This window comes from Sminthopsis crassicaudata, chromosome 5 (genome assembly GCF_048593235.1).
Source record: "Sminthopsis crassicaudata isolate SCR6 chromosome 5, ASM4859323v1, whole genome shotgun sequence".
Classification (NCBI taxonomy): Eukaryota; Metazoa; Chordata; class Mammalia; order Dasyuromorphia; family Dasyuridae; genus Sminthopsis; species Sminthopsis crassicaudata.
The window spans coordinates 140924234-140949529 of NC_133621.1; the positions used below are offsets into that span (position 1 = coordinate 140924234).

The following is a 25296-nucleotide window of genomic DNA, read 5'->3' on the forward strand; positions in this document are numbered from 1 at the left end:
AATCTTGTTATTGTGTACAATACTTTCTTGGTTCTGTTTACTGCACTTACTATCAGTTCATGTAAGTCTTTCCAGGCTTTTCTGAAATCAGCCTGCTGATCATTTCTAAAAGAACAATAATATTCCACGACATTCATATACCATAACTTATTCACTCATTCCCTAACTGATAGGCATCCACTTAATTTCCAGTTCCTTGGACTAAGGCCTATGCCTAAAACAATAAGTTGTTCATCCTTAGGGGAAGAATAGAAACTTTAGGAACACCAAAGTTGAGATGAATAACTTTCTATTTTAGAGCAATCAGATGGAATTCAATGGGCTCAAAAAGTTAATAACTTAGCAAAAATGAGCACCTTCCTTCCTAACTATAGAAAGAGTTTTTTGATGTATCTTATAATGTCCTAGTTAGAACAAATTCAGATGATGGGAAATCACATCCTGAAGAAAATGTGATTCTTCTTTGAGCTCTTTGGATAAAGGGCACTACCCCGTTCCAAGTCAATTATTTCTTATTTTTAATAACTAACGAGTTTCTTTTATTTAAGTTATACTTGTCTTTATTTTCCCAGAATGTACTTGCAATCCTTCTGGGGTAAATCATACTACATGTGCAACAGGTGATACAGAATGTCTATGTGACCCAACAACAGGATCCTGTCCTTGCTTGCCAAATGTCATAGGTTTGACCTGTGACCAATGTGCTGAAGGATATTGGAATCTGGTCCCTAGGAGAGGGTGTCAGATCTGTGAATGTGACCCCCAACATTCCATTAGTACTCATTGTGACCAGGTAAGATCCCTTTTTAAAAAAACTTGAATGTGGTATGTTAACTTTAATTGATGAAACACCTAAGAGCAATGTCTATTCCAACTCATCCTAATTGCTTTTTGCTGTATTGCTCTTGTTAATAATCACCTCTGAGCAATGTCTTCTTCATACTGGAACCAGGATAGAAGAGGAAAAAGATGGGCAGGGGAAAAGCTGGAGGAAACAAAATCTGCCAACTGTATGGTTTTGTCTAGATCCCACTTCTGGAAGGTGAAAGTGAAATGTAACAACAAAAATTATTTTCCTTTCATTATCTGATAAATATTATGAAAGGAGAATTTTAAAGTACAATAGATTATATTTGGCAATGAACTTGGGGCCTTTGTCTACATACAAACACATCAGATTTATAAGGTTTTTTTAATTTACAACAAAATGTCATCCCCTCATGCTTGGCAAATGGTACTTATTTACAAAATAAAATTAGAATTTTTTACTATAAAGTTTAAACATAAATCCAAAGATAGACTATATATTGTCAGAAAACTTACTCCCTAAGTTCACAGAAGTCTATTACCAAATTGAGGCAGAATTCTTTGGTCCCAGCAATGTTAGAAGACTCTGAAAGGCATGTTGTTATGAAAAGTAAAATGGATTAAAAGTCAGGAATAACCATCCAAATCCCTTCCCATTCACTTACTAGCTGTGTAACTCTGGACAAATTGTTTAATCTCTCTGATCCACAATTCCTCATCTATGAAATAATGGATTGGATTTGATAGCTTCTGATATCCCTTCCTGCTATAAAGCTATGATTATATCATCACTACACAGTAAAGAGATTGGAATGTCAGGAGGGGGAATATCTAGGTACAGGAGTGAAAGAAACCTTGAACCACTGAAGAATTAATTGTTTACCCTCAACTATCACTGGGAACACTCCACTGATTATTCAAAAAAGTTGCATTATTTCATTGCATACTCAATTATACTAAAGTATATAAATGATTTTCACTGCTTATTTGATAGAGTATTGAACATTGTAATGTTCTCTGTACAGTTTTCTTGGGGGTCTCTGGAAGCAGCCTTCTTTTCAGTTTAGTAATCACCAGATGAGTAGCCAGGGGTTAAAGTCCAAATCCTTTATTGTCTCTTTCCAAGTCTTGCCTCCTTTCCTGGGGCCCAGTCAGCTTTCTTAAAGGCCTATCTCTCTCCTTGATTCTGAGAGCTTGAGCTCCCTCCTGTCTTTTCTGCCTTCTATATTTCTCCAAATGAATCCTGGATAAGGCTCCTAGCTTATATGTTCTACACTGAGTATAAACCAATCATTATATAACTAGGAAACCATTATTTGTTGTAAGATCAAATATATCGTACTGAATCATGATAAATTAGATAACCATCGTCTCTATCAATTCCACTGACTTAGCATCTTGTAAGAATCCTTTGTTTCAAGAGTTCTGGCCCATAACATCTCCCACTTTCTTTTGTTTTAGAACATATGGTGGTCATGACCTCCCTGACTTCTCACTCTATCTCTATACTACACTGGGCTTTCAGAAGCCCAGTTTTTCCACATTGAAAGCATCGGCAAGTCTCTCTAGAAGTCCCTTGCCAAGAGGGACCCTGGTTTCCCATGTTCAGAATGGTCTGAGTATAAGCACTTGTGCCCACTGTGGCACAGCATGTTATGATCTTCTCTAAAGGAGCATCCTTGTGTAGTCCCCATATAATTCTTCTGCAAACCTCATCAGCATTTTCCTTAGCCAGTTGCCTGATCATTATTTCTGTAGCTGCATTTTCTCCAATAGTTCTTGTGCAGCTGTCTGCAGATGTCCCACAAAATCAGCAAAAGGTTCATTGGGACCTTGATCTATTTTTATGAAGGCTTCCCCTTGAGCTTTCCCTGGAAGGGTGCCCCATGCTTTTATAGAAGCAGAGCAATTTGCTCATGTGCTGCTATGGGGTAATTAATCTGTGCTAAATTCTCTGCATACTGATCTTCACCTACTAGTTGATCAAAGGTGATTTGTACATTAACTCCAGTTTGCTTATTATGTTGGGCTTGTACCCTGCATAGTTCACTGTACTCCAAAAGCCACAAGAAGTTTTGCCCTGGTTCTAAACATATCCTTGCTATAGATTTCCAATCACTAAGGGTTAAAATTTCATAAGCCAAATTCTCTAGTATCATCTTAACATAAGACGATGTAGCCCCATAAAGAGTGCAACCCTTTTTCAAATCCTTAATTTATTTCAGATCAAATGGATCTTCTCCTTTATTGATCTGAAGAATCAAGCTCTTCCATTACAGGGTATGCATTTATTTTTAAATCAGATATATCCTGTCCTTCATTTTTTGCTTTAATTAGTGCCTTTTGTAATCTTGTCATAGGCTGATTCATAGGTGGTTCTGATTGTGTCACTGCCCCTTCCCTTCCTCCTCCCCCCACCCATGAAGGATTAATTGAGGGAGGTAGGTCAGGGGATGGAGAATGCCCTAATGGTTCTTGCTGTGAAGCACCACATTGTATTTAACTCCATTCTTATCTGATTCTTCATCCTTCTAGTTTAGTTGACACCTCCCCCTCCTGCTCTTTCTTCTTTTTTCTTATTCTTACATAATTTCCTAAACCAGTTGTATTAAGTTATATGCATAAAGTGTTTCTTTGGAAATTGAGTCAGGTCCATTATCATTGTAGTATTCACATAGTTGCTCTCCTACTAATTTCCACTTATCTGGATCTAATTCTTTTTCCTGTGAGAACCAAGGAGATGTGTATTGTGCTGTTTCTAAAAGTTCAATGATCTGCTCCCAAGTTACAATCAAACCTTGGCTTTTCATAAGTCTGACAATGTTCTCTACACATTTTCCTTGAATTGGAAAAGAAGGCTATTTTCTAAACATCTATCCCATTTTAGCTGAAGCACTACTTTAGCCCTTTACAAAGTTTCCTTCTTGTACTCACCCTAATTTCTGGGTCACACATGAAGGTTCTTGGTCCCATGTTAGGACACCAAAATGAATCTTTCTGGATGAATTCTGGCTGAAGCTCCTAGCTTATATGCTCTACACTGAGTATAAACTAATCATTATATCACTAGGAAACCATTATTTGTTGTAAGATTAAATCAATCATACTGAACCATGCTAAACTAGATAACCATTGTCTCTATCAATTCTATTGACTTAGCTCCTTGTTTCAAGTTCTGAGTTCTGGCCCATAACAGAACCTTGAAAGAAAAAAAAAAAAAAAAAAGAACATGACTGGCATAAACTATTTAGTAAAAAAAAATTAGTGTTTATAAATAATGTGTTTAGGCTTTTGCTTAAAGAAATGTCTCTTAGGCAGTTACTGAAAAGAAAAAATACTGTAGTGAAATCCAATGGGAACAACTAGAAATAATCAGACCTTAAAGATCTAAGTTTAAGGAGAATCAAGATAAAACTAGAATTATTAAACCCTATGTAATTTAATCATTAAGGTTTTAGATCAATTTATAGGTTCCCTGAGCTACAGCATAAAAGGGCTGATTTTCAAACAAACTATTAAATATCTGACTGGAAAAGTATTATAGGAATAAATAGCAGTGGCAATCAGAATAGATGGAAATTTGACCCTGATATTAATGTAAATACCTGACTCCTATGTGCTAAAAACTGGAAGAAATTGGCATGCTGTTGACATTACATCCCTGGGTTTCCATGAGATTCCATAGATTCCATTGGAATCCATCAAGGGAAGATCCTGGTGGTACATAGCAAGGGTTTTTGAGGGGAGTTTTCTTTTGCAAATTTGTTGCAAAGTTTAGCTTGGCATCCTGGATTTTTATATTGCGGCCAAAGATGTTCTGCCCTCCACATTTAAAGAATAAATGTCCTTAGAATGAAAAGGAAGTAATATGGAAAGATTTATAGTACAGATTCAAATAGTCATATTTAAATAGCTTTATTTTAGCCATTTAAATAGCTTTAATAATAGCTTTAAATAGCCATAATCAAAAAATGTTAGTTAATGTTTCCAAGATCAGCCTAGGAAAAAGTTCTCAAATTGTATGCTCAGGATTTTGAATATAAATTAACCATCCTCAATAGTTTTATCAACAAATTCTGTAAAAACAGGAAAGACCTGCTGGGCAAATTTGTAAATGACACAAAAACAGGGATAAATCATAGGATAGAGGGCAGTACTTTTGCTCAAGGTGATCTTGACAAGCTGTCATGGAAAGCCTAAAACAGCAAGGTGAAGTTTAACAGGAATAAATGTGAAATTCTGTATTTGGTTTCAAAAAAAAAAAAAAGTTACTTGCATAATAATAGGAAAAATGTGGTTTGGCAGCAATTTATGAAAAATATGCAAGAGTTTTAGGTTATCTCAAGCTTAATATGAACCAAGAGTGTAAGACAACTCCTGACAAGCTAATGCATTCTTAGGCTACATTAACAGAAGTATAGTATCCAGATTATGAAAGTAATCCTCACATTGTACATTTCCCTAGTTAACACATATATGTAATCTTGTGCTAATTTCTGAGAACAAACAATATTTTAAAGGGACTATTGACAAAATAAGGTTCACCCACATAAAACTAATTCAGATGAAGAAATTAGGAATATTTATTAGGAATATTTGAAAAAGGGAAGACTAAGGAAAGTTATACTAGTTGTTTTCAAATATTTGAAGGACCAAAAAGTGGATGGTGATGAAGACATTGTGTTGCACTGACAGGATGAATACTAATGAATTGAAGTTAAACAGAGATTTGGGTTCAACAAAATAAGAACCTTTCAAACATTTAAGGAATCAAACAGTAATAGATTGAAACTTGACACTAAAATATTTAAGCAAAGGATAGGTGACCATCTTTGATAGTGTCATGCAAGAGATCTTCCATTGATCAGAAAGTTGAGTTAGTTAAGATCCTGAAAAGTCCTTTGTAATGGCTAAGATTTTGTGATTTCATAATTTTATAAATTAAAATTGACATCCATAGAGGAAATAGTACTCAAAAAAAAAGATAGATAGCAGTTTATTATTTTTGTTAGGTCCACACATAGGTTTTTGTCTGTGCTTTGCTCTCGAAGAGGACCATGATTCATGATATTTAAGTGGATTGGATTTAAATGAGAGTTGTGCAAAAATCACCTGCCTTTCTTTCTTCTCCAGAGCCATCTGAGTCCAGTGGCCTGATAGAGATCAGGATGACTGCAGATGGCCCTGGATAAAATTTTCTATATCTAGGAAAAAAAATAGATATAGAATCAAAAATAGAAATATCTTATTTGTAAAATGGGGGCAATTGGCTACCAAAGGAAAGCAGTGAAGGAAAATAATTGGAATTGGTGTTAGAAGTTTGACTCATGCCTCAATCACTATCTGTGCAACTTTAAAAATCTAGGATTTGTCTTCCTCATCCTCAGAATGGGAGTGTTAGACTAATTCTAGATTTGAATCTCAGATCAGGTTCAAATTCTGATTCTGTCACTTGCTCTGCATAACCTTAGATATATCACTTAATTTCTAGATCTTAGTTTCTACATCTCTAAAAATGATAGAGATAGACTAGATGACAAGGTCTAAATCTTCCAGCTCTCTAGCTATAACCCTGTGACTAAGTGATACTCAAAGTTCTTCCAGTTCTGTCTTTGGTCTTATGAAAAATTAACTATGCTTTTATTTCAATGTTAGGAAACAATACATCATAGGCATTTCCTACTTTTGGATATGAGCGTCCTTTGCTTTTTTCTCTGCTCTTGCTTGTCTGCTTGGCCTTTTAAACACCCTCATGTGTTTTTCAGTTATGAGGCCCCATTCTGAAGACTCCTTTCACATACTTTAGATAAGAATTTTATACATCCCATCTATACTCCCACTCCTTGGAACAAGTCTTTTAAAAATTACTATCAATTTATGTTGACAATGGCTATATTGTAGGCTCTCAAGGTTTGCCTCATTTTTAAAATGTATTTATACATGTTACCTATCTTTGAATAGTGTGATGGAGTCTCCCTGTCTGTTCCCTCCCTCTCTTTTCATAGGCAATCTATCAACCATTTGTCCAATTAAACACACACACACAATACAAGGCAGATATATATTCAAGGGCCAAAAATTATGAAAGAGTGCATGAATGAATTTTGTGTGCATTCTTACCTATAAAATATGAACTTATCTCATATTAATGATGTGAAGTCTGATGTTTTCAATTTCTTTTAATATTGAATAAATATTGCCTTAGCATTGCCAATTTAGCTAGCATGCCTATTTGTATGATCTAATTCCCTACAGATTTCATTTTTAAAAGATAAATATTAAACATAATAAATCTGGGAGGTAAGTGTTATATATATATGTATATATATATATAATATGTTATTATTATTATTATTATTATTCCCATTTTATAGATGAGGAAATGAGGCAGGAAAAGTCAAGTGACTTATCCTTATAGCTTGAAAATGTCTAATGCTGAATATGAACTCTGGTCTTCTTGACTCCAGGCTCAGCCCTCTATAGAATAACATATAATTAAAACTAAAGCTTCTGTAAATATAATTTATTCTCCCTTTAATAATTCAAAAGATTCTTCAAGCTTTTATAATGCTACCAAAAATATTTTAGTAATGCAAACTTTCTTCTTGTTTTGATCCCAGATAAAATTTTGTATTGGGATGATTGTTGGATAGTCATAACACGCACACACTTTTCCTTCTTGTACCAATTATTGAAAATGTTGACAAGAATATAGTCCAAAGTCCATTGGTCAAGAAGATCACTTCAGAAAAAAATTTTCATATTGTATAGGAAGTTTGGTTAGGTTACTACTAATCAAACTTATAAGTAATAATTTATAAATAAATTTATGCCATCAAATCCTAAGATTCTAAAGGATCCAGCCAAGGTGGTGATTCACCCCCCATTTTTCTTTGGGTGTATATATATATATATGTGTGTGTGTGTGTGTGTGTGTGTGTGTGTGTGTGTGTGTGTGTGTGTGTGTGAATATATATATATATACACATATATGTGGGTGTGGGTGTGTGGTGTGTTTTTGTATCTATGAGAAAGAAATTGGAGGAAGGGAGGAAAAGAGGGGGAAAGGGGGAAAAAAAGGAAGGGAGAGGGAGAGAAAGAGGACGGAGAGAGAGAAAAAAAATTTATTTTCTTGTACTACATTCAGAAACAAGGAACAGAATTCTATTTGTGTGGTGACATGAAAGTTTATTTCTAACCCCATATACTATCTTTATCTTGCATGAAATTGCAAGCAAAATTGTTGCATTTAAATGTATGTATTTATTTATTTTTACATTAAAAAAACATCTCTTTCTCTCCTACCTCCCCCATTAAAAAAAAAAAGGCAAGACAAAGCAAAACCTTTGTAGCAAATATAAAATTGCTGCATTTTAAGTACAATATTCCCAGGCCAATTTCTAGAAACTGCAAATTGAGTGCATAAAATCTTCTACCAAATGAGACATTGAGTGTTCCACCAGATCCTTGGACTCTGTTATCCTTATGGGGAAACTCCCATAATTATATAAGAAAAGAATCTGGCCCACTTCCCTTAATCTGTTTTGTTTTCATTTGCATCTGTGTATGTCTCTCAGTTGGGAACCACCTGTCCCTGAGCAGCTGGGAGCAGACGGTATATCAGAGATGGGGAAGCCAGAGCACGTCCGCCCCATCCTCCTCTCCTTGTCTCTTTTCCATTGCTCACTCTAGCCATGGGAACCACCCCTCCCCTGTCTTTACACAGCTGTATAGGCTAAATCGCAGGAGAGAGAATAAATGGTTTCTGTTAGAATTAAGTTCTTCAGGGATTATAACATTCATCAGTTCCTCACCCATGACTGTTTTTACAGTTTACAGGCCAATGCCCTTGTAAATTGGGCTATGGTGGAAAACACTGCAACAAATGTGAGGAAAATTACTATGGAGATCCCCAGGTACAATGCACTGGTAAGTATTAGCAATTACTCTAAAAGTTTTGTGCTTAGTTATTTTTTGTTTCAAAAAACATATCTTTTATTTTCTATAATTTTGTCCTGATGAGCATATGCATTCAAACAATATCCAATTTTATATGAAAATTTGATGGATAGTTTTAACATGTGGACTTAATTGACACTGTTAATTCTTTTTGTAACCTTAAAATAAGTGAATTCTCAAAGGAGATGGATTGACCATAATGGATCAGACCCTTAAGAGCAATGCAAATATACCTTTGCATTGATTTTCTATTGTTTTAAGGATGCACTGAGAATGAATCTTAACCTCATTGTGAGTTGAGGGGAAAGGAGTTCTCTGAAAGAGTCAAGGGTCATCAGCAGGGTGGAAAATCTCTCAAAACTTTTGTGTTCACAACCTGTCTGTCATACTTCTATTCTGGCTCCAATCCAGGAAATAGATTTTTTAGTCAACTCCCAAATCAAGCTAATCCAGAATCTAAAGAAGGTAAAGAATGAACCACTTGATAAGGCTATCAATGACATGTGTCATTTGGCAGTCAAGGGATCTCCATATCATGAGAATGTTTTCATGCTGTCTTCCAATGAGCTATTAACACAAATGTTTCCCAGTTGCACTCTATTTACAGCTTTGGGTTCTCAATAATTCTCCCAGTGTGAAGACTACTCCCTTGGTTTTAAATGGAAATGCTCATTTAAAACTCAGGAAATGTTAGGACATCTGGAAAATCTGGTTTATGGTGTCTCTTAGGGTGTGTCAATTCTTGCATTTCAATGACAAGAGACTTTCATTGTACTCATAAAATGATTTTCATCTCTTACACTGAGGCAATCGAAGAAAAATTGAAAAACGCTGGCTCTTAGCAACAGGAGAATAATTGTGGTTAAAGATGCAACTAATAGAGACTCAATTGACAAAATGGGCTTCATCATGAATGGAGCTGCTAAGGATGAGTGTCATTGTAAGAAAACAGAACTTGCCACAAGCCAGTAAAACTGACATAATGCTGAGCCCTAAGGGGTCCTGAGGAGTTCTGTGGATCAGAACAGAAAGCATTGGACAGATGGCATCTGTTTGAGGAGCCTAATTAGTTCATCAGGCCTCATTAGCATTTGCCATTACTTTTACTCCAAAATTCAGTTGTCAGTTTATTCCTTCTCAGTCCTTACTGTAACCCTGAGGAGAGAGTGGCAGTATACATAGTTTAGTAGCTAAAATTGGAATTGGAGTTATAAAGGCCCGAGTTGGCATCCTGCCTTATAACCTAGGAGATGGGTAACTAGGCAAATTATTTAAGCCCTCTCACCCTGTTTCCTCATCTGTGAAATGAGGGTGGTATCTGTAAGCATTTATTTTACTAATTTGCTATAAGGAATGAAATAATAGATATTAAGTGCCAATTTAATGAGTAGGGGATTCTACAGGAAGTCTTCTCCAACCCTTCTTAATTCTAGTGCTATTAACTATTTCCTATTTTTCCTGAATATAACTTGCTTTGTATATGTTTGTTTGCATGCTGTTTCTCCCATTAAATTGTAAATTTATTGAGGGCAGCGACTGTTGTTTTTTACCTCTTTTGTATCCTCAACTCAGCACAGTGCCTAGTATATGGTAGGAACTTAATATATGTTAATTGACTGTGTATAAACTCATATTCTGATGTTATAGATTTGAAGACTCAAGATCATAGTAATTCTGACTTTGGAAATATAGTTCTCAAACACAAATGATTCACAAAAATTCTTTAAGTTAGAGAAAAATCTTTGACAATAAGCTGAAGAATTAGTGGGGAGGGAGGTTAGAATCACTGCCCAGCCTGTCTAGGAAAGATCATTCTTCCCTATGTGACTCCCAAAGCTGTCCCACAGTACACCTATGTCCCAAACAAAGGAATACAAAAAATATAAAATATAGGATCAGCTGCAGGTGTTTGGGAGAAATAAGATTAGATCTACTGATTTTTCTTGTGCAGCATGACAATTGTGGAAATATATATAGAAGAACTGCACTGTTTAACATATATTGGATTATTTTTCATCTAGGGGAGGGAATGGGGGGAAGAGAGGAAAAAAGAATTAGAACAGAGTTTTGCAAGGGTGACTGTTGCAAACTATACATGTGTTTTGAAAATTAAATTTTTTTTATTTTAAAAAGTAAGATAAGATCCATCAGATGCAGTGTCTCACAGAGTAAAAGGACTTGCTTGGAACTTGGTACTAGTCTTAGCTATCTCAAATAAAATATATATACATACATACATGCATACTAGAAAAGAGGATAAGGAGGGCTATTAGTTCCTGTATATCTGTTGATTGTTTTCCCTACTCCCCAACTCTCCAGCCCATTTAGAGAGTATTCAGAATTTAAGAAGAAAAAAAAAGTCCTATCTTGCTGCTATAACAGGCTGTGTGTGTATGTATGTGTATACACACATACACACACATATACACACATATGTATATATACATATATATGTATATATATATATATAATTGAACAAAATTATAGGGAAGGAGGGATGCTAGACCAGTGATTTCATTAATATAAGAAATTTCCAGTGAGGAAACTCTTCTCATGCGTATCTGAAACTGTTTAACAACTTACAGGTCTTAAAGTTGCCTGAAAAACTGAGAGACTATGTGAGCTAGAAGCAGGCCTGGAACACAAAATTTCCTTAACTTTAAGAGGGAGAAAAAGGAATAAATATTTATTAAACACTGACTATATTCTAGGTACCATGTTAAGTACTTTATAAATACCTCATTTGACCTTCATAGCAACAATCCTATTTAAGTGCTGTTATTATTTCCATTTTGTACTTGAGGAAACTGAGGCAGACAGAAGTCAGAGACTTTCCCAAGTTTATACAGCCAGTAGTATCTGGGATCAAATTTGAACTCTGAAGTCAGTCTTAATGACTCCAGGCCTAGCACTCCATTCCTTGGGCTATGCTATTTCTTAATCATACGGGCACATACATATTTAAAAGTGCATAGGTCTATTTCTTTTCCTGAAAGCTATTTAAAATTAACTTTGCCACACATTTCTTCTTTTATTTATTCAGTATGTATGTATTACATGTTGTATATTTATATTTGGGACCTATCCTATTTTATATCTATATATTTGGGACCAACCTAACCTATCCAATCAAGAATGGAACTTAATCAAAACAAGATGCCTTAAGCGGTTTAATCAAAGCACTTTAGGAGTCACTGAAAGCAAAGGACCAAATAGAAATCACAGGCTTGGCCCTCCTGGCCAATTCTAGCTGGACTAAGAGGACATGGTCACTCCCTTGAGAACTTATCAAAGTAATCTCATCTTTTCAAGCTCTAAAACATTAGCCAACTTCCATTTATTTTGATCCATTTACTCTTTTTCCTCTTAATTTAATTTATTTTAAGACAAATATTATATATCAAAAGCTATTGCACTATCCAATAACTTTTAAACTTATTTAAAATATTTATTGGACAATTGTGGGCAGGATTCTTTTGGGAGGAAAGGATGAAGGAGTAAAAAAGGTAAAGAGGGTTGGGCGGGAACCTGGGCAAGGAATCACTTTATTTTCAGGTTTCTCCCAAGCTAAGAAAAAGTGTCCCTTTCTGCTTCATCCCTCTCTCCCTCTCCCCTCTAGAATGTAAGTGTAATAAGGAAGGAACACAAACAGCCATCTGTGACCAGGAAACTGGTTCCTGCCTGTGCCGAGCAGGTGTCATGGGCCACTTCTGTGATCGTTGTGCCCGGGGTCATTTCCAGGAATTTCCCACCTGTCTTCAGTGTCCCTTGTGCTTTGATCAATGGGACAATAAGATTTCTTCCCTCTCTGAGGCTGTACAAGGGTTAATTAGGTTGGCTGCAAACTTGGAGGATAAAAGAGAGACCCTGCCTGGCTGCAATGCAGACTTCAAACGCCTAGAAGATAGCGTGTCTGAAGCAGAGAGGATTTGGAAACATCCTGTTTTCTCATCTGGGGAATTCTTAAACGTCAAGGAGTATCATGACTCTGTTAGGTAAGACTTCAAATAGCAGAACCAAACTCACTATCAACCAGGACTCCTACTGGGCTTTTCATCTGAACAGTCTTGTTTTTTGTCCTTTGTCTCTCTCTTTTCTTTTCTTTTCTTTTTTCTTCTCTTGTCTTGTCTTGTCTTGTCTTGTCTTGTCTTCTCTTCTCTATCTTTCTTTGTCTCTGTCTTTCTTTGTGTGTGTCTCTCTCTGTCTCTGTCTTTGTCTATCTCAGTGTCTCTTTCTGTGTTGTCTCTGGCTGTTTATGTTTCTCTCTTTGTCTCTCTCTCTCTGTCCCTCTCTTTCTTCCTTTCTATTCTTTTCTTTTTTCTTTTTTTTTCCTTCCTTCCTTTCTCTCCCTCTCTTTTTTCCTTTTCCCCTTCCTTTCAGAGACAATCGGGTTAAGTGACTTGCCCAGAGCCAAAAAATTTTTGTCACTTACTAACTCAGGTAGTTCCTCCTGACTCCAGGGCCATTGCTCTATCCATTGTGCCACCTTGCTGACTCTGTCTGCCTCCTTCTTAACCCACTTGACAGCAAGTTTTTCCTAGATGCAAATACATTTTAACTAAGTCGATTTTTTTAGATTCTAACTTGGATTATCAGCTTCTGAGGAATGATAAGAATAATGATAGTGATTCAATTCAACAAACTAGTATTATTACCTGTGATGCACTAGGTACTGTTCTAGGCCCTGGTGAAGCACAAACAAAATGGAAACAGACCTACTTCAAAGGACTTTGGGGAGAAGAAAGAAGGGGGGAATTGAAAAGAAAGGGGAAAATATACAGAGAAGAAAATATAAGCTGTACAAAATAAATGCAACCAAATTTCAAAGAAGAGTTCTAACATCTGGGGGCATTAGGAAAGGCATCTAGTAGAAGGTGGCATTTTAGCTGATCTTAAAGGATTTCTTAGAGGCAGAGAAATGGAGGAAATGCATTCCACATATGGGAAACAGCTTTTGCAAAGACATGGAGACAGGGAACTTCCTGCTATGTCCTCCCTCAATATTATCTTTTGTTCATATCATATTCTTTTTGAAATAGGGGCTATCTCCTCCATGAAGGCTTCCCTAATCCCTACAATTGAAAATCACTGGATCTCAGAGTTTAATATCAAAAGAGGTCCTAATATCAAACTCATGGTCCACAATCCTCCCCAATACTCAACTAGATTAAAATGCAGTTCCTATGATGTCCAACTCTTCATGATCCCATTTGCGTTTTTCTTGGCAATGATACTTAAGTAGTTTGCCATTTTTCTTCCCCAGATCACTTTTTAGATGAGGAAACTGAGACAAACAGGGTAAATTGACTTGTCAAATTTGAATTCAAGATTTTAGGCTAGCTATCCTTATTTTAATGTACTGGTATATTCATAAATTTAAAAAGAAATATATAAACATTTAGCTTTCTAAGTTGATATGTAGTTCATAGGGATCTTTATGTATAGCATAATGGTCCTTCTTCCTATTTGAGTTTGGCATTGCTAGTCTGGATTATTCCAAAACAGGAATCCCCTCTATAATATCACTAATAAATAGTATCTGGTCTCCCCTTGAAGTTCCCCAAAAATAAGAAATTCATTACCACTCAGAGCAAGTGATTCCAGTTTGGGATAGTTGTTAGTTTTTTTTTTCTTCTCTCAAGCCAAAATTAACCTTTCTGCAAATCTCCCACCATCCTTAGTTTTTCCCTATGGGCCTAACCTGACCAAGTCTAACTTCTCTTACACAAAACATTAATCACAATTTATTGTTAAGTCTTTTCAAGCTAAACAGACTCATTATCATTCAACCAAGTCCTTCATGATCTAGTGTTGAGTTCACTCATTCTCTTGGCTGTCCTCTTTTGGATACGTATTATTTCCTTAATGTCCTTCCTGAAATGTAATTTCTAGAACTAGTCCACATACTCTAACTGAAGGAGTGATCTGACCCAGCAGAAAACAGTGAGACTATCACTTCCCTTGTTGTGTATACTATACTTCTCTTAATGAAGCCTAAAGTCATATTAGGTTTATGATTGCCATATCACACTGATTACTCACATTGAATTTATAGAATTGAATTTTATAAAAAAAACTGGGTCTCCCCATATTCCTCAGGCTGGAAGTTCACAGGGGTTTCTCACAAGTTTGAAACTGATAGGTTTTGCTCTGATCTTTTTTCCAATCTGGGCACATTCACGTCTCCCAATCTCAGGGACTTATTATATTAATGCCAGATTTAGTATAAATTTCCATTTGGCTTAACCCAAAGCTTCTTAAACTGTGGATTGTGACCCCATATAGAGTTGCATAACAGATTTTGGGGGTTGTGAAAAATTTGGCAACAGTAAAAGATTTCTGAATGCTTTATATCTTGAAGTATCAAATATTCTACAAAAATTTATGTAAAAATAAAAAACACCTCCTTCTTTAATAAATGATAATATTATAGGTAAACCAAAGAATTGTTTTCTGTATGATTTATTATCAGTAAATATTTGATTTGTATATCTATTTTATAAACCTATATCTCCAAGGTTGCATAAAAATTTCTCAGTCCAAAAGGTGAGACAAGTGGGAAAAATTAAGAAGCTCTGGCTTAGCCCACTTTACAGCAAAGAATTAAATAGATCCACCAGCCTTAACCTTCCTAAAAGCTAAGATTATCGGTATGTCCTATCGAGAGGCTAAAGGGCTTTTAATCCCTTCACAATTTGGTCTCAGACTACATTTCTAATCTTATTATATATTATTCTCGCAAGCCTCAAGCTTTCCTATGTATCCCACTTGTCTTTCTACTCCTCCCATATAACATTTTGTCTCCTATTTCCATCCCTTTGCACTGGCTATCTCCTACACCTGCAAATGTCTTCCATCCTTACTTCTGTATCTTAGAGTCTTTAACTTCCTTCAGACTTAACTCAAGTACTATCTTTTTCAGGAGGCTTTTCTTACTCCTACCCTTTCTCAGATGGAAGGGTCTTCCCCTCCAAGGTTACCTTGTACTTCCTTTGAAGGTATTTTGTCTATAAGTAGGTACAAACCTGTTGTTTCCCCATTAGAAGGCAAACTTAAGGACAGAGATTGTTTTTACTTTTTATTTTTATTCCTAACATTTAACTCAATAGTTCTCACATAAATAGTAAGAACTTTATAAATACTTTTTGTTTGATTGGAGTATTCAACTATAGACCTCCTTCCAAGTTAGTATTACTCCATAATGTGTACTCTTTGAGTCTGGTATCATTTAAATAGTTTCAAATCCACTTAAAATGTATTATCATCTAGTTTACTTTGCTTCAACTTGTCCATAAAAAAAGTTGGATAGCCTTTGTCATATAATTTGCTGACATCCTCTGGCGAAACAGATCTCCTATCAGAAGTCTCCCTCTTCACATTTATGATCAAATCTAACTTTTCCTTCATCATATTTCATTTTATATCATGCTTAATTTTTTACATATCATTAGTTTGTAAATTCTTTAAGTTAAAAACAATAAGGATTTTTTTCCATCTTTATATTCCAAGAATCTAGGATAATGTCCTGCCCATAGCTTGCACTAAATGAATGTTTTCTAAATTGAACTGAATACAAACAGCAAATCAACAAGCATGTATTATTTACTTACTGTGCCTCTAAGCTACTATAACCATACTTCCATAAAGTTTATTCAGTCTTAATAAACTTTTCAATTTTACCAAAAATCTACATATTACTAAGGTTACCTGAAATTCAGCACATAAGATTTTAAAATAGAAAAAAAATGTTATAGGCCATTTAACCCAAAATTTTCATTTTAGATGAGGAAGGAGATACACAGAGAAGTTAACTTGTTAACCCTCTATCAGAGCCAGTATTTAAACTAGGATTCTCTTATTCCAAAACTAGTCCTCTTTCTACTCTGCTAAACTATTTCCCCTGGAAATTTGTCCAGCTAGTGTGTCTCAACATATAAGATTAAAGGGGTTTCAATTTCACAACCAAAACAATGTGTTATTATAGCAAAACATCCTCCTCTCCCAAAAGTTATTAGAAATTAAAGGATGATCCAAATAGATTTCCTATTAAATTGTGAATGTGGAGATTTAAAAACATTTTAATGAAAGGCAATAGCAATTAAGGGTGGAAGAGAGATTGCAATTCACCTACATATAAATATGTAAATATATCTATTTAAATGTATATCTATATGTATCTCCTAAAAGTAGCCTAAAATAAACACAACCCAGAGCTATTCTGGGCTAATGGGGGAGGGAAGAAGAGATTGAGAAAAAATGCTTCCTACCATATAAGGCAATGAAAGACAAATAGCTCTTCAGTCGTCTAGAGTAGAGGGTCTGGCAAGACCCTACAAGCAGGGCCCTACGGCAAGCGGTGAATAGGAAAGAGGTTTCAACTAGGATCCAAGGGAGTGGACCTATTATACCCATGGAGGAAAGGAAAGTATTCTTCCAGAGACCAAAAGAAATAGCTTAGATTCAGATTAGGAAGTAGGAATGAAGGATGACAATAATATTTTTCTAAGTTCAGGAGGACATAGAATCCGACAAAAGATATTCCTTTTGCAAAATCTTGCTAGAAGAGAAAATGTGATTTAGTGGGTAGAGCAATGGACAGCATCTAGGGTCAAACCCTGCCTCTGATGTGAAGCTCTCTGACCCTAAGCAAATATCTTATCTTCAGTTTTCCCATCTATAAAATAGATATTACATTGCATTAAATAGCATGTTTATAGTGAAGAAAGTATTTTATAACCTAAAAAAGTTGCATAGATGTGAATTTTCTTTATCATTAGCACAGACAGTTCTCACTTTAAATAAATTAAATTCACATTACACAAATTTGACTTTAAGTAAAGAATCTGAAATAAATTGGTATTCCAGAAAAAACATCTATGTAAACCTTACAGTATGGTATGCTAGGCTGCTATGTTTCTGTACCTCCTTTTGGTTCTTCTTGCCCCACACACACCCTTCTAGCCCACCAAAATTTTTTTTAAAATTAAAAATTAAAGAAAACCCTTCAAGTGAAAGTAGAACTGCTCAAAGATAATTAGTGGACAATTGAGGACTTGGCTTGAGATCTCCAGCATCCCTTGCCCACCTGCCCACATATCTACTCCTGCATATCTGCTCTCTGTCCAAATTCAGGTATCACACGTCTATTCTTGTCCCTGCTTGTCTCCAGTCCCTGTCTGTGTCCATGTCTGACTGGCCTGGCCCAGCATGCTTCCTCCTACTCTAGCTTCCCTGTCTTCAGTTCCCTCCCACCACAGGTGTAGATACCCTTCCTGCCTTCCTGCCTCCCTGCCTCCCTGCCTCCTTTCCCACATCCTCAGGCAAATCCAAGGTCTGCAGACTGGCTCTTTTATGTAAAGCAAGAATTATCTGTACTTACTTTCTCCAGAGATATCACCTAAAAGGCAAACTGACTGAGAAAAGTTTTACTTCCTCTCCTTTCCTCTGCCTTTTGTTCAGTGTTAATTCAAATGTACACTGGCCCCATTGCTTAACACACAGTATGTCTCTAATACACTTAATTCATTTATTATTGAGCAGCTGAGAATGAATGGATCATAAAGGTTCGTTATGATGCATTAACTGAAGTATGAGTTCCCAAATAATTAAAAGCAAAGTAGCACATTAGTCCTAATAGCAAGCATTTTATATAAGAATATACTGTTTACAAATAGTTGGAGTATTTTTAAATTATCCCCATAAGGATTCAGCTAGGCCAAGTAACTTGCCCCAGATCAAACAGCTTATAAGTTTCTAGCCCCAAATCCTCAAACTACAAATTTAATCAAAAGACAAATTGGACAAGTAATTTTGCCAGCCTAAGTTTCATGTTCCTCATCTATAAAATGATAACTTCCAAGGATCCTTCCCATCTGGATCCATGATCCTTTGTATAAATTTCATATTAGCTGAGAGGATATATCCATACATAGCAAGTCCCAGAAGTCTTAGTACAATCTTAAACTTTCACACAAAGACTTTTATAATATCCAACACCTTTTATTTAGTGCAATCTTAAATTTTCACACTGAGACTTTTATAATATCCAACATCTTTTACTTAGTGCAAGCTTAAACTTTTACATTAAGACTTTTACAATACCTAACACCTTTTACCTACCTTGATAGACAGATAAACAGACCGAAATATAAGTAGACAAATGAGACAGCTATATTAGATGGATTAGATGGACAGACACATAGATATGATGACAGAGAGAACAATGGATCATAGTAGAAAGAGCATTGTTTTAAATTCTAAGGAACCAAATTTGAATCTTTACTAATTAAAAACTAAATGACTTTGGGATGTGACTTCAGGTTCTTCTGAGAACCTGAAAAGGGGTCGGGGATAGGAGATTAAATGATTACTTAGTCTCCTTTCAACTTTGGTACTATGAAATGTTTAGTAGTTCTCTTCTCCCTGAGGTATCAAATGTATTGAAAGTTTAATGAGAGAATGCATTACGTTCTTTAAAAACTGGAAGGAGCTATACAAATGGAAAGAATCATCATTAAAATAAAACATGATCTTCTTCTCTAGAACACAGGTTGACCAGATAAGTCAACAAGTGAATAGAGAGTATGACTTCCAAGATCTGAATGGAACATTGGTGGGCATTGGCAAAGAAGTGGATGATCTACTAGAAGACTTGCAGAAAAAAGTGCACTTGGCCTCCCATGTCAGCAATTCCAGCATCAGGGGTAAGAAATCAAATGCATTTCAGTCATCTGGTGAACTTCCCCCTTGGCAGCTGATGAAATACCATTGCATTCCATCAGTTACTTATACTGTGCTATTGCCATAGTGCCTAAGCGCTTTGGAAAGCACAACCACACCCCTGAAAAGTATTATTTGCACATGAATATTTCAGCTTTTTAAACATTTCTGGGATCTTAAAACCATTCTTTCTTTAAATGAAGAACTACAGCCAACAATTTGTAACTTAAACATACACCAGAGACTAACTAAAGTAGTATGTAATTATAAACCCCATGAAGGGTCTGGGATAAAGGAAGAATCCCAGAGTTGCTGGCCATACTGTAGCCCAAGGGAAATAACAGAAACAGCTCTTATCCATATTCTCATCTTTATAAACCATATTCTCATCCTTATGAAACACATTCTCATTCCTTTTGTATAATACTAATTATTAAGTTCCCATCAATTCAGAAAAAGAGAGTATAAGATCTTGGCAAGATCCCTGTCTTATTATTCACCAAAAAAAAAATTAAAATTCTCATAAGACACTGGGAAGATTCAGTCACTTGTAGAAATTAAATGAATGTCTGGGTAATCTTAGCTGTGGCCTGAATGAATAAGGCTTGGAGTAAGGAGGAGAGTACAAAATTCTTGGATTCCTAGCTTCCTAAAATCTAGAATTATAATTTATAGCTTATATAAGGATGTAGTTAACTATTATTAGTAATATTCACAATAGTGCACAAAAAATAGTATTAAAAAACATAGAGAACTGGTCTCAAAGCCATAAAGATCTGGGTTCAAGCAGTCCATTTGATATATACTGGCTGTATAACTTTGGACAAGTTGTTTGAACTCTCAGTTCCCCACAAAACTTTCTAAGATCACAAACTGCTGACAAAGTATTAATCTGCCTTAGCAGAGAGTTTTTCCTCATTACAATGTTACCTCTACAAATCAAATCAGAGATCTACTCCTTTTAATCCCTTTTCTTTTACATTATTTCATTTGAGTCCTACAAAAATCCTGTGAGTCAAGTAGTACAAATATTATCTGTATTTTATTAAGGACTAGGGATCAGAGAGGCTGTCTATCTGAAGATCACAAAGATAATAAGTAACAAAGTCAGGGACCCAAATCCTTTGTTTTCTGTCCAGTTTCTTTTTTTTTTTTCATTTGGCCACACTGCCAAATCCTAGCATTGCTATGTTAATTCTAATCACTTTTAATTATATATATATACACATAGATATATAAATCATATACATATATGTTTATGCATATCATGTATGTATACATTTATTGAATTGCACACATCAATATAGTGAACTCCAAGTAAGAAACTCTTCCCACCAAGATACATTATTATAGTTCTACATTTTACAGCTTTAGAGAGTTACATGAAGTCAACAAGAGCTTAATTATGATCAAAGATAAGATTTAAACCTAGGTTTTCTGGGGATCATTCTTACCAACTATTATGCCACATTGCCTCTCATTTTATATAATTATTCATTGATTATTTAATTATTCATGATATAATTATATAACTATTCATTATTCAACACCAAGAGCCATAAGAGACTCCCAAATTCCTTGGAACCTAAATGCTCTTAGGACCCAAATTGATTTAATCATAGTGTCTGTTACTGTCATAGTTAAAATAATAGGATCTGGCAAAAGAAGAAATCACAATCATAGTTACAGCAGAATTTTTGGATTGCCAAGGAGAAGGAGATATGGTAGACAGACACACAAAAGAAAGATATGCTTCTGTTCTATTTATTTCATAGTTTTAATGGGGAAGAGAGATAGGAAGCCTTTTTCAGAATTTTTGCATAGCAGAAAAGGGAATATGCACGAATTAAACTATAGCATATGGCAGAGACTAAAAAGATGAACTCAGATAAATAGAGAAGTGAGTATATCTAAAGATTAGTTATTCAGCCAATCAATTAATATACAGTATAGATGTAATAAAGAACAGCCTCATAGATATTCAGGGACCATGAGGACATGACCAGAGTACTTTCTTTCCTTCCATATATTTTCCTAAAAAGTCCATCATACTGCTAGGCAAACTTCCTCTGTATAATAAGTCTATAATTCTACAGACTTAAATGCAAATTCAAAGAGAATGAAAGAACCAGTGTTGGGGGCGGGGGGAAGAGTTATTTGAAGAAGAAAATAAATAAATCATGGGACTATTATCTTTAGATAATCAGAAGAAAGAATATCAAACATGAGGTCACTAGTTCATATCTCGCCTCTGATGATAATTACTTTGTGGTGTTGGTTAAAGATTAAAGTTATTTACCTCTCTGTTACTCAATTTTATCATCTATAAAATTAAAGGATTGAACTAAATGACCTCTAAGATGTCTTCTAAGATCTCTCTAAACTTAGAGGATGTGATCCTGTGCATCCTTGGAGCTATATTAAGTTCTAGGGATGCAAAAGCACAAATGAAAGATTTCTGCCCTCAAGGAACTTACAGTGTAGGAATGTTTGTATTATAAGGGAGTAACAACTTATATAGGTATGTGTAAAATAGACTCACAATAATTTGAGGGAAGATACAGGTTGCTGGGATGGATTGAGATGGCTGATGCAGAACAAGCTTTTCTCTCAACTGTCTTTTCACTACATTTTACATTGATACAGATGCTTCAAAGATCAAGAAATATTATCATATGTCATTATCTGCAGAACAGAAAATTAATGATAGCACATTTATCATAAAACATTCTGAAAATACCAGGAATGATTTATTTACTATAATAGCTGGACTAACCTCAAAAGTAAACTTCTCACGGAAAAAATTAAAACAGATCCAGACTCCAGATATCCAAAAATTGAATGAAAAGGTAATCAAAAAACATTATACATTAAAATTGTCCTGTGATTTCTATCTCATCTCTTCAGTTTTTCTTCCATTACATTTTTTTTCTTATTGAAAGTCTCTCTAGCTTGGTATAGCAATACACATCCATAATCCCTGACACAATGGAGGGTAAGGCTGGTGGTTCTCTTGAGCTTTGGAGTTCTGCCCTGCCAAGGGTTAAGTCCATTGGGTGTCCAACCCAACTTCAACATCAATATGGTTATTCTCTCTCTCACTCCCAAGGAGTATAAAAACAACAAACTGCCCAAGAGAGGAATAAAACAGACCAACTCAGAAATGGAGCAGGTTGAAATTCCTGTGCCAGTCACTAACAGTATCAGGTCTTGAATGTGGCCATTGTACTTTCAGCCTGGGCTGCAGTAACTCCCAATATTAAAAAACTCAGGGGGTATTTTCCTCAGGCAATATTTTCAAAATCCAAATGATAGAGATGGTACCTAATAATTTCTTGATCTACTATTACTTCTGAAACATCATGAGTGTTTTTTTATCACACTAGAATATATTAATATAAAAACTTGATCAAGTAACTTGGTAGCCTTGTCTTACTTTAGTAAATGGTTTTTTACAAGTCAGCTAAAAAAGTAAAATATGTTAATCAATATAAAACCCTCAAAACTATGATTATAAAAAGTTTAAAATGCTTAGGTATAATAAAATTTGGAACAGCAGACCATGTACAGTGATTGCTTTCAGGCAAATATTAACAATTTGCTGTGCTCCTTTATATTTCATTAAGTGGAATTTTTAATATGCCTTGTATCGGTATCAAATTTCTGAGCTTTTGCATTTCAAACAAGTTTCTGACAACATTTTTTTTTAGGTATGTGGAACGCCAAGTAACTTGTCATGTATTCTTTCACCCTGTGGGGGAGCTCTGTGTAAAGATGCTGATGAGCACAGGATTTGTGGCGGTCCAAACTGTAATGGTTCCCTACCCCTTTCAAGGGATGCTACCAAGAGAGCTGAGGAAACTGACTATATGATTAATAATCTGACTAACCAGCTACAACTATCAGAGAATCAGGTAATTAAATCCCATGTCATTCCATCATGCTTAAATAGTAAAATGATAATGTGACATTATTCAGAAAAAAGTAGGTGAATGAAAATGAAACTATATAACTTTCTGTTATTCAAAAACTAAATTTATCAAAGTTTAAAAAATGGACTCTGCCTTCATACAATTTACCTTCCAAAGGAAAATTATTAACTAAGCACATAGATTATCTGAAGTAAACATCTCTAAATTGAGAAAAGACAACAGTGATTTTTTGAAGTGGATATTCTCAAGGGTAAAAAATAAAACTTTTATTATCCATACTTTAGATTAGAGAAGTGTGCTTATTTCTTTTTCAGTTACTGTACCTGTGTCATGCATTCTTTCAATCAAACAATATGGAAATTTACAAGAATCCTACCCCCTAAGGGAAAATGACTCTAGGTCTCTTTAAGCAAAATAATAATAATAATAATAATCTTCTAGGAATTCAAGTGCTTATTGTAAATCTTATGAAACTCACAAATTACAAAATGTTAAAAAGGACTTTTGAAGGAAAGTCTCAGCTTTTATACCATTTTTCCATACTTATCAAATATGATCACCTTATTTAACTTTTAAACTAATTTGATTCAGTCAATATTAAGTACTTACACTGCACTAGGCAAACATGCATGCACACACAAACTATAATGAAAAAGGACTTATTACAATTTTTAAAATAAATAAAATAATATATGATAAGAATATAAAAAAGTTTAAACAGAGTGCTATGTGTACACTAAGGCACAGAGATTTCATGAAGGTGACATTTATACTAAGTTTTCAACATAGTGCCTGAATTTGTTTTATTCCCCAACCCATTTCTCTGAATTCTATACATTCTTCAAGTTCCAACCAAAGTGTTAACTCTCTGAAGCCTTCTCAGACATTGTAGACCAAAGCAATTTCCTCTGAATTATTGTACCATTCATTTCACTTATATGGCCCATCTTGAATTCTTAGTTTTTCATTCTCTGAACTAAACTGTAAATTACTTAAGAGCAGACTTTACTTTTAGTCATTTAGTACTTACTTATATCTTATGTCACATTCTTGGTTTTCTTTGTATGCTTGTTCTTTCCCCACTTAGAATGTAAGCTCCTTGAGGATCAGCTTTAATAATTTTGCTTAGCACAATTCTAAGGAACAAATCAGGGATTGAGTCAGTTTGGGCTGATTTATTTGAGAAAATTTTAAAATGCTAATACAACTCCTAGAGTTGATCAGAGAATATTATCTCTGAAGGCAAAAATGTGGGCCATGTCCCCAGGCCAAGTACAAAGATTATAAGGAGAACTCTGGGGATTGTCTATACAAGGACTTAATTTGGATTCTTGCTCAGTGTGCAAAATATTCACAAAACTTTATGATATGGCCCAAGGGATACAAGCCTGCCATCTGTTCCATAAGATGGACCTGAATTTAGTGAAATGTTTTTACAATGTGTGTGGATAAATATAAAGACAAATAGATATCTATCTATATTTATCTCTATTTATAATTATGTCTATCTATATTTCTTTAGAGAAAGAGAAAAGGAAAAAAAGAGGGAAGGAGAGAAAGAAGAAAAGAAGAGAAGGAAGGGAAGGAAGGGAGAGAGGAAGAGAAGGAAGGGAGAAAGAGAAGGAAGGAAAGAAAGAAGGGAGAGAGGAAAGAAGGAAGGGAGAGAGAAAGAGAAGGAAGGAAGGAAGAGAGGAAGACAAGGAAGAAAGGGAGAGAGGAAGGAAGGAAGGAAGAAAGAAAGGAAGAAAAGAAGGAAAAATAAATAGACAAAATGAAAGAGAGAGGAGAAGAAAGGAGAGTAGGGGAGGGAAAAGGAGGAAGAAGCAAGGGCAAGGGAGATCCATAACATGCAAATAGATAAATATTGGTGACATCTTAG

At 35.0% G+C, this 25296-nt stretch overlaps 1 protein-coding gene across 4 annotated transcripts in view; it reads left to right on the forward strand.

The window, feature by feature from the left end:
* The window catches only part of LAMB4 (laminin subunit beta 4), a 154891-nt gene that overhangs the window by 92607 nt on the left and 36988 nt on the right, over window positions 1-25296 (forward strand). For all 4 annotated transcript variants that reach the window (XM_074268333.1, XM_074268332.1, XM_074268331.1 and 1 more), the window contains 6 exons: window positions 573-793; window positions 8640-8736; window positions 12386-12761; window positions 19309-19469; window positions 22132-22334; window positions 23196-23399. In XM_074268333.1, coding sequence (XP_074124434.1) covers window positions 573-793; window positions 8640-8736; window positions 12386-12761; window positions 19309-19469; window positions 22132-22334; window positions 23196-23399 — 1262 coding nt within the window. The remainder of the gene's footprint in view (window positions 1-572; window positions 794-8639; window positions 8737-12385; window positions 12762-19308; window positions 19470-22131; window positions 22335-23195; window positions 23400-25296) is intronic.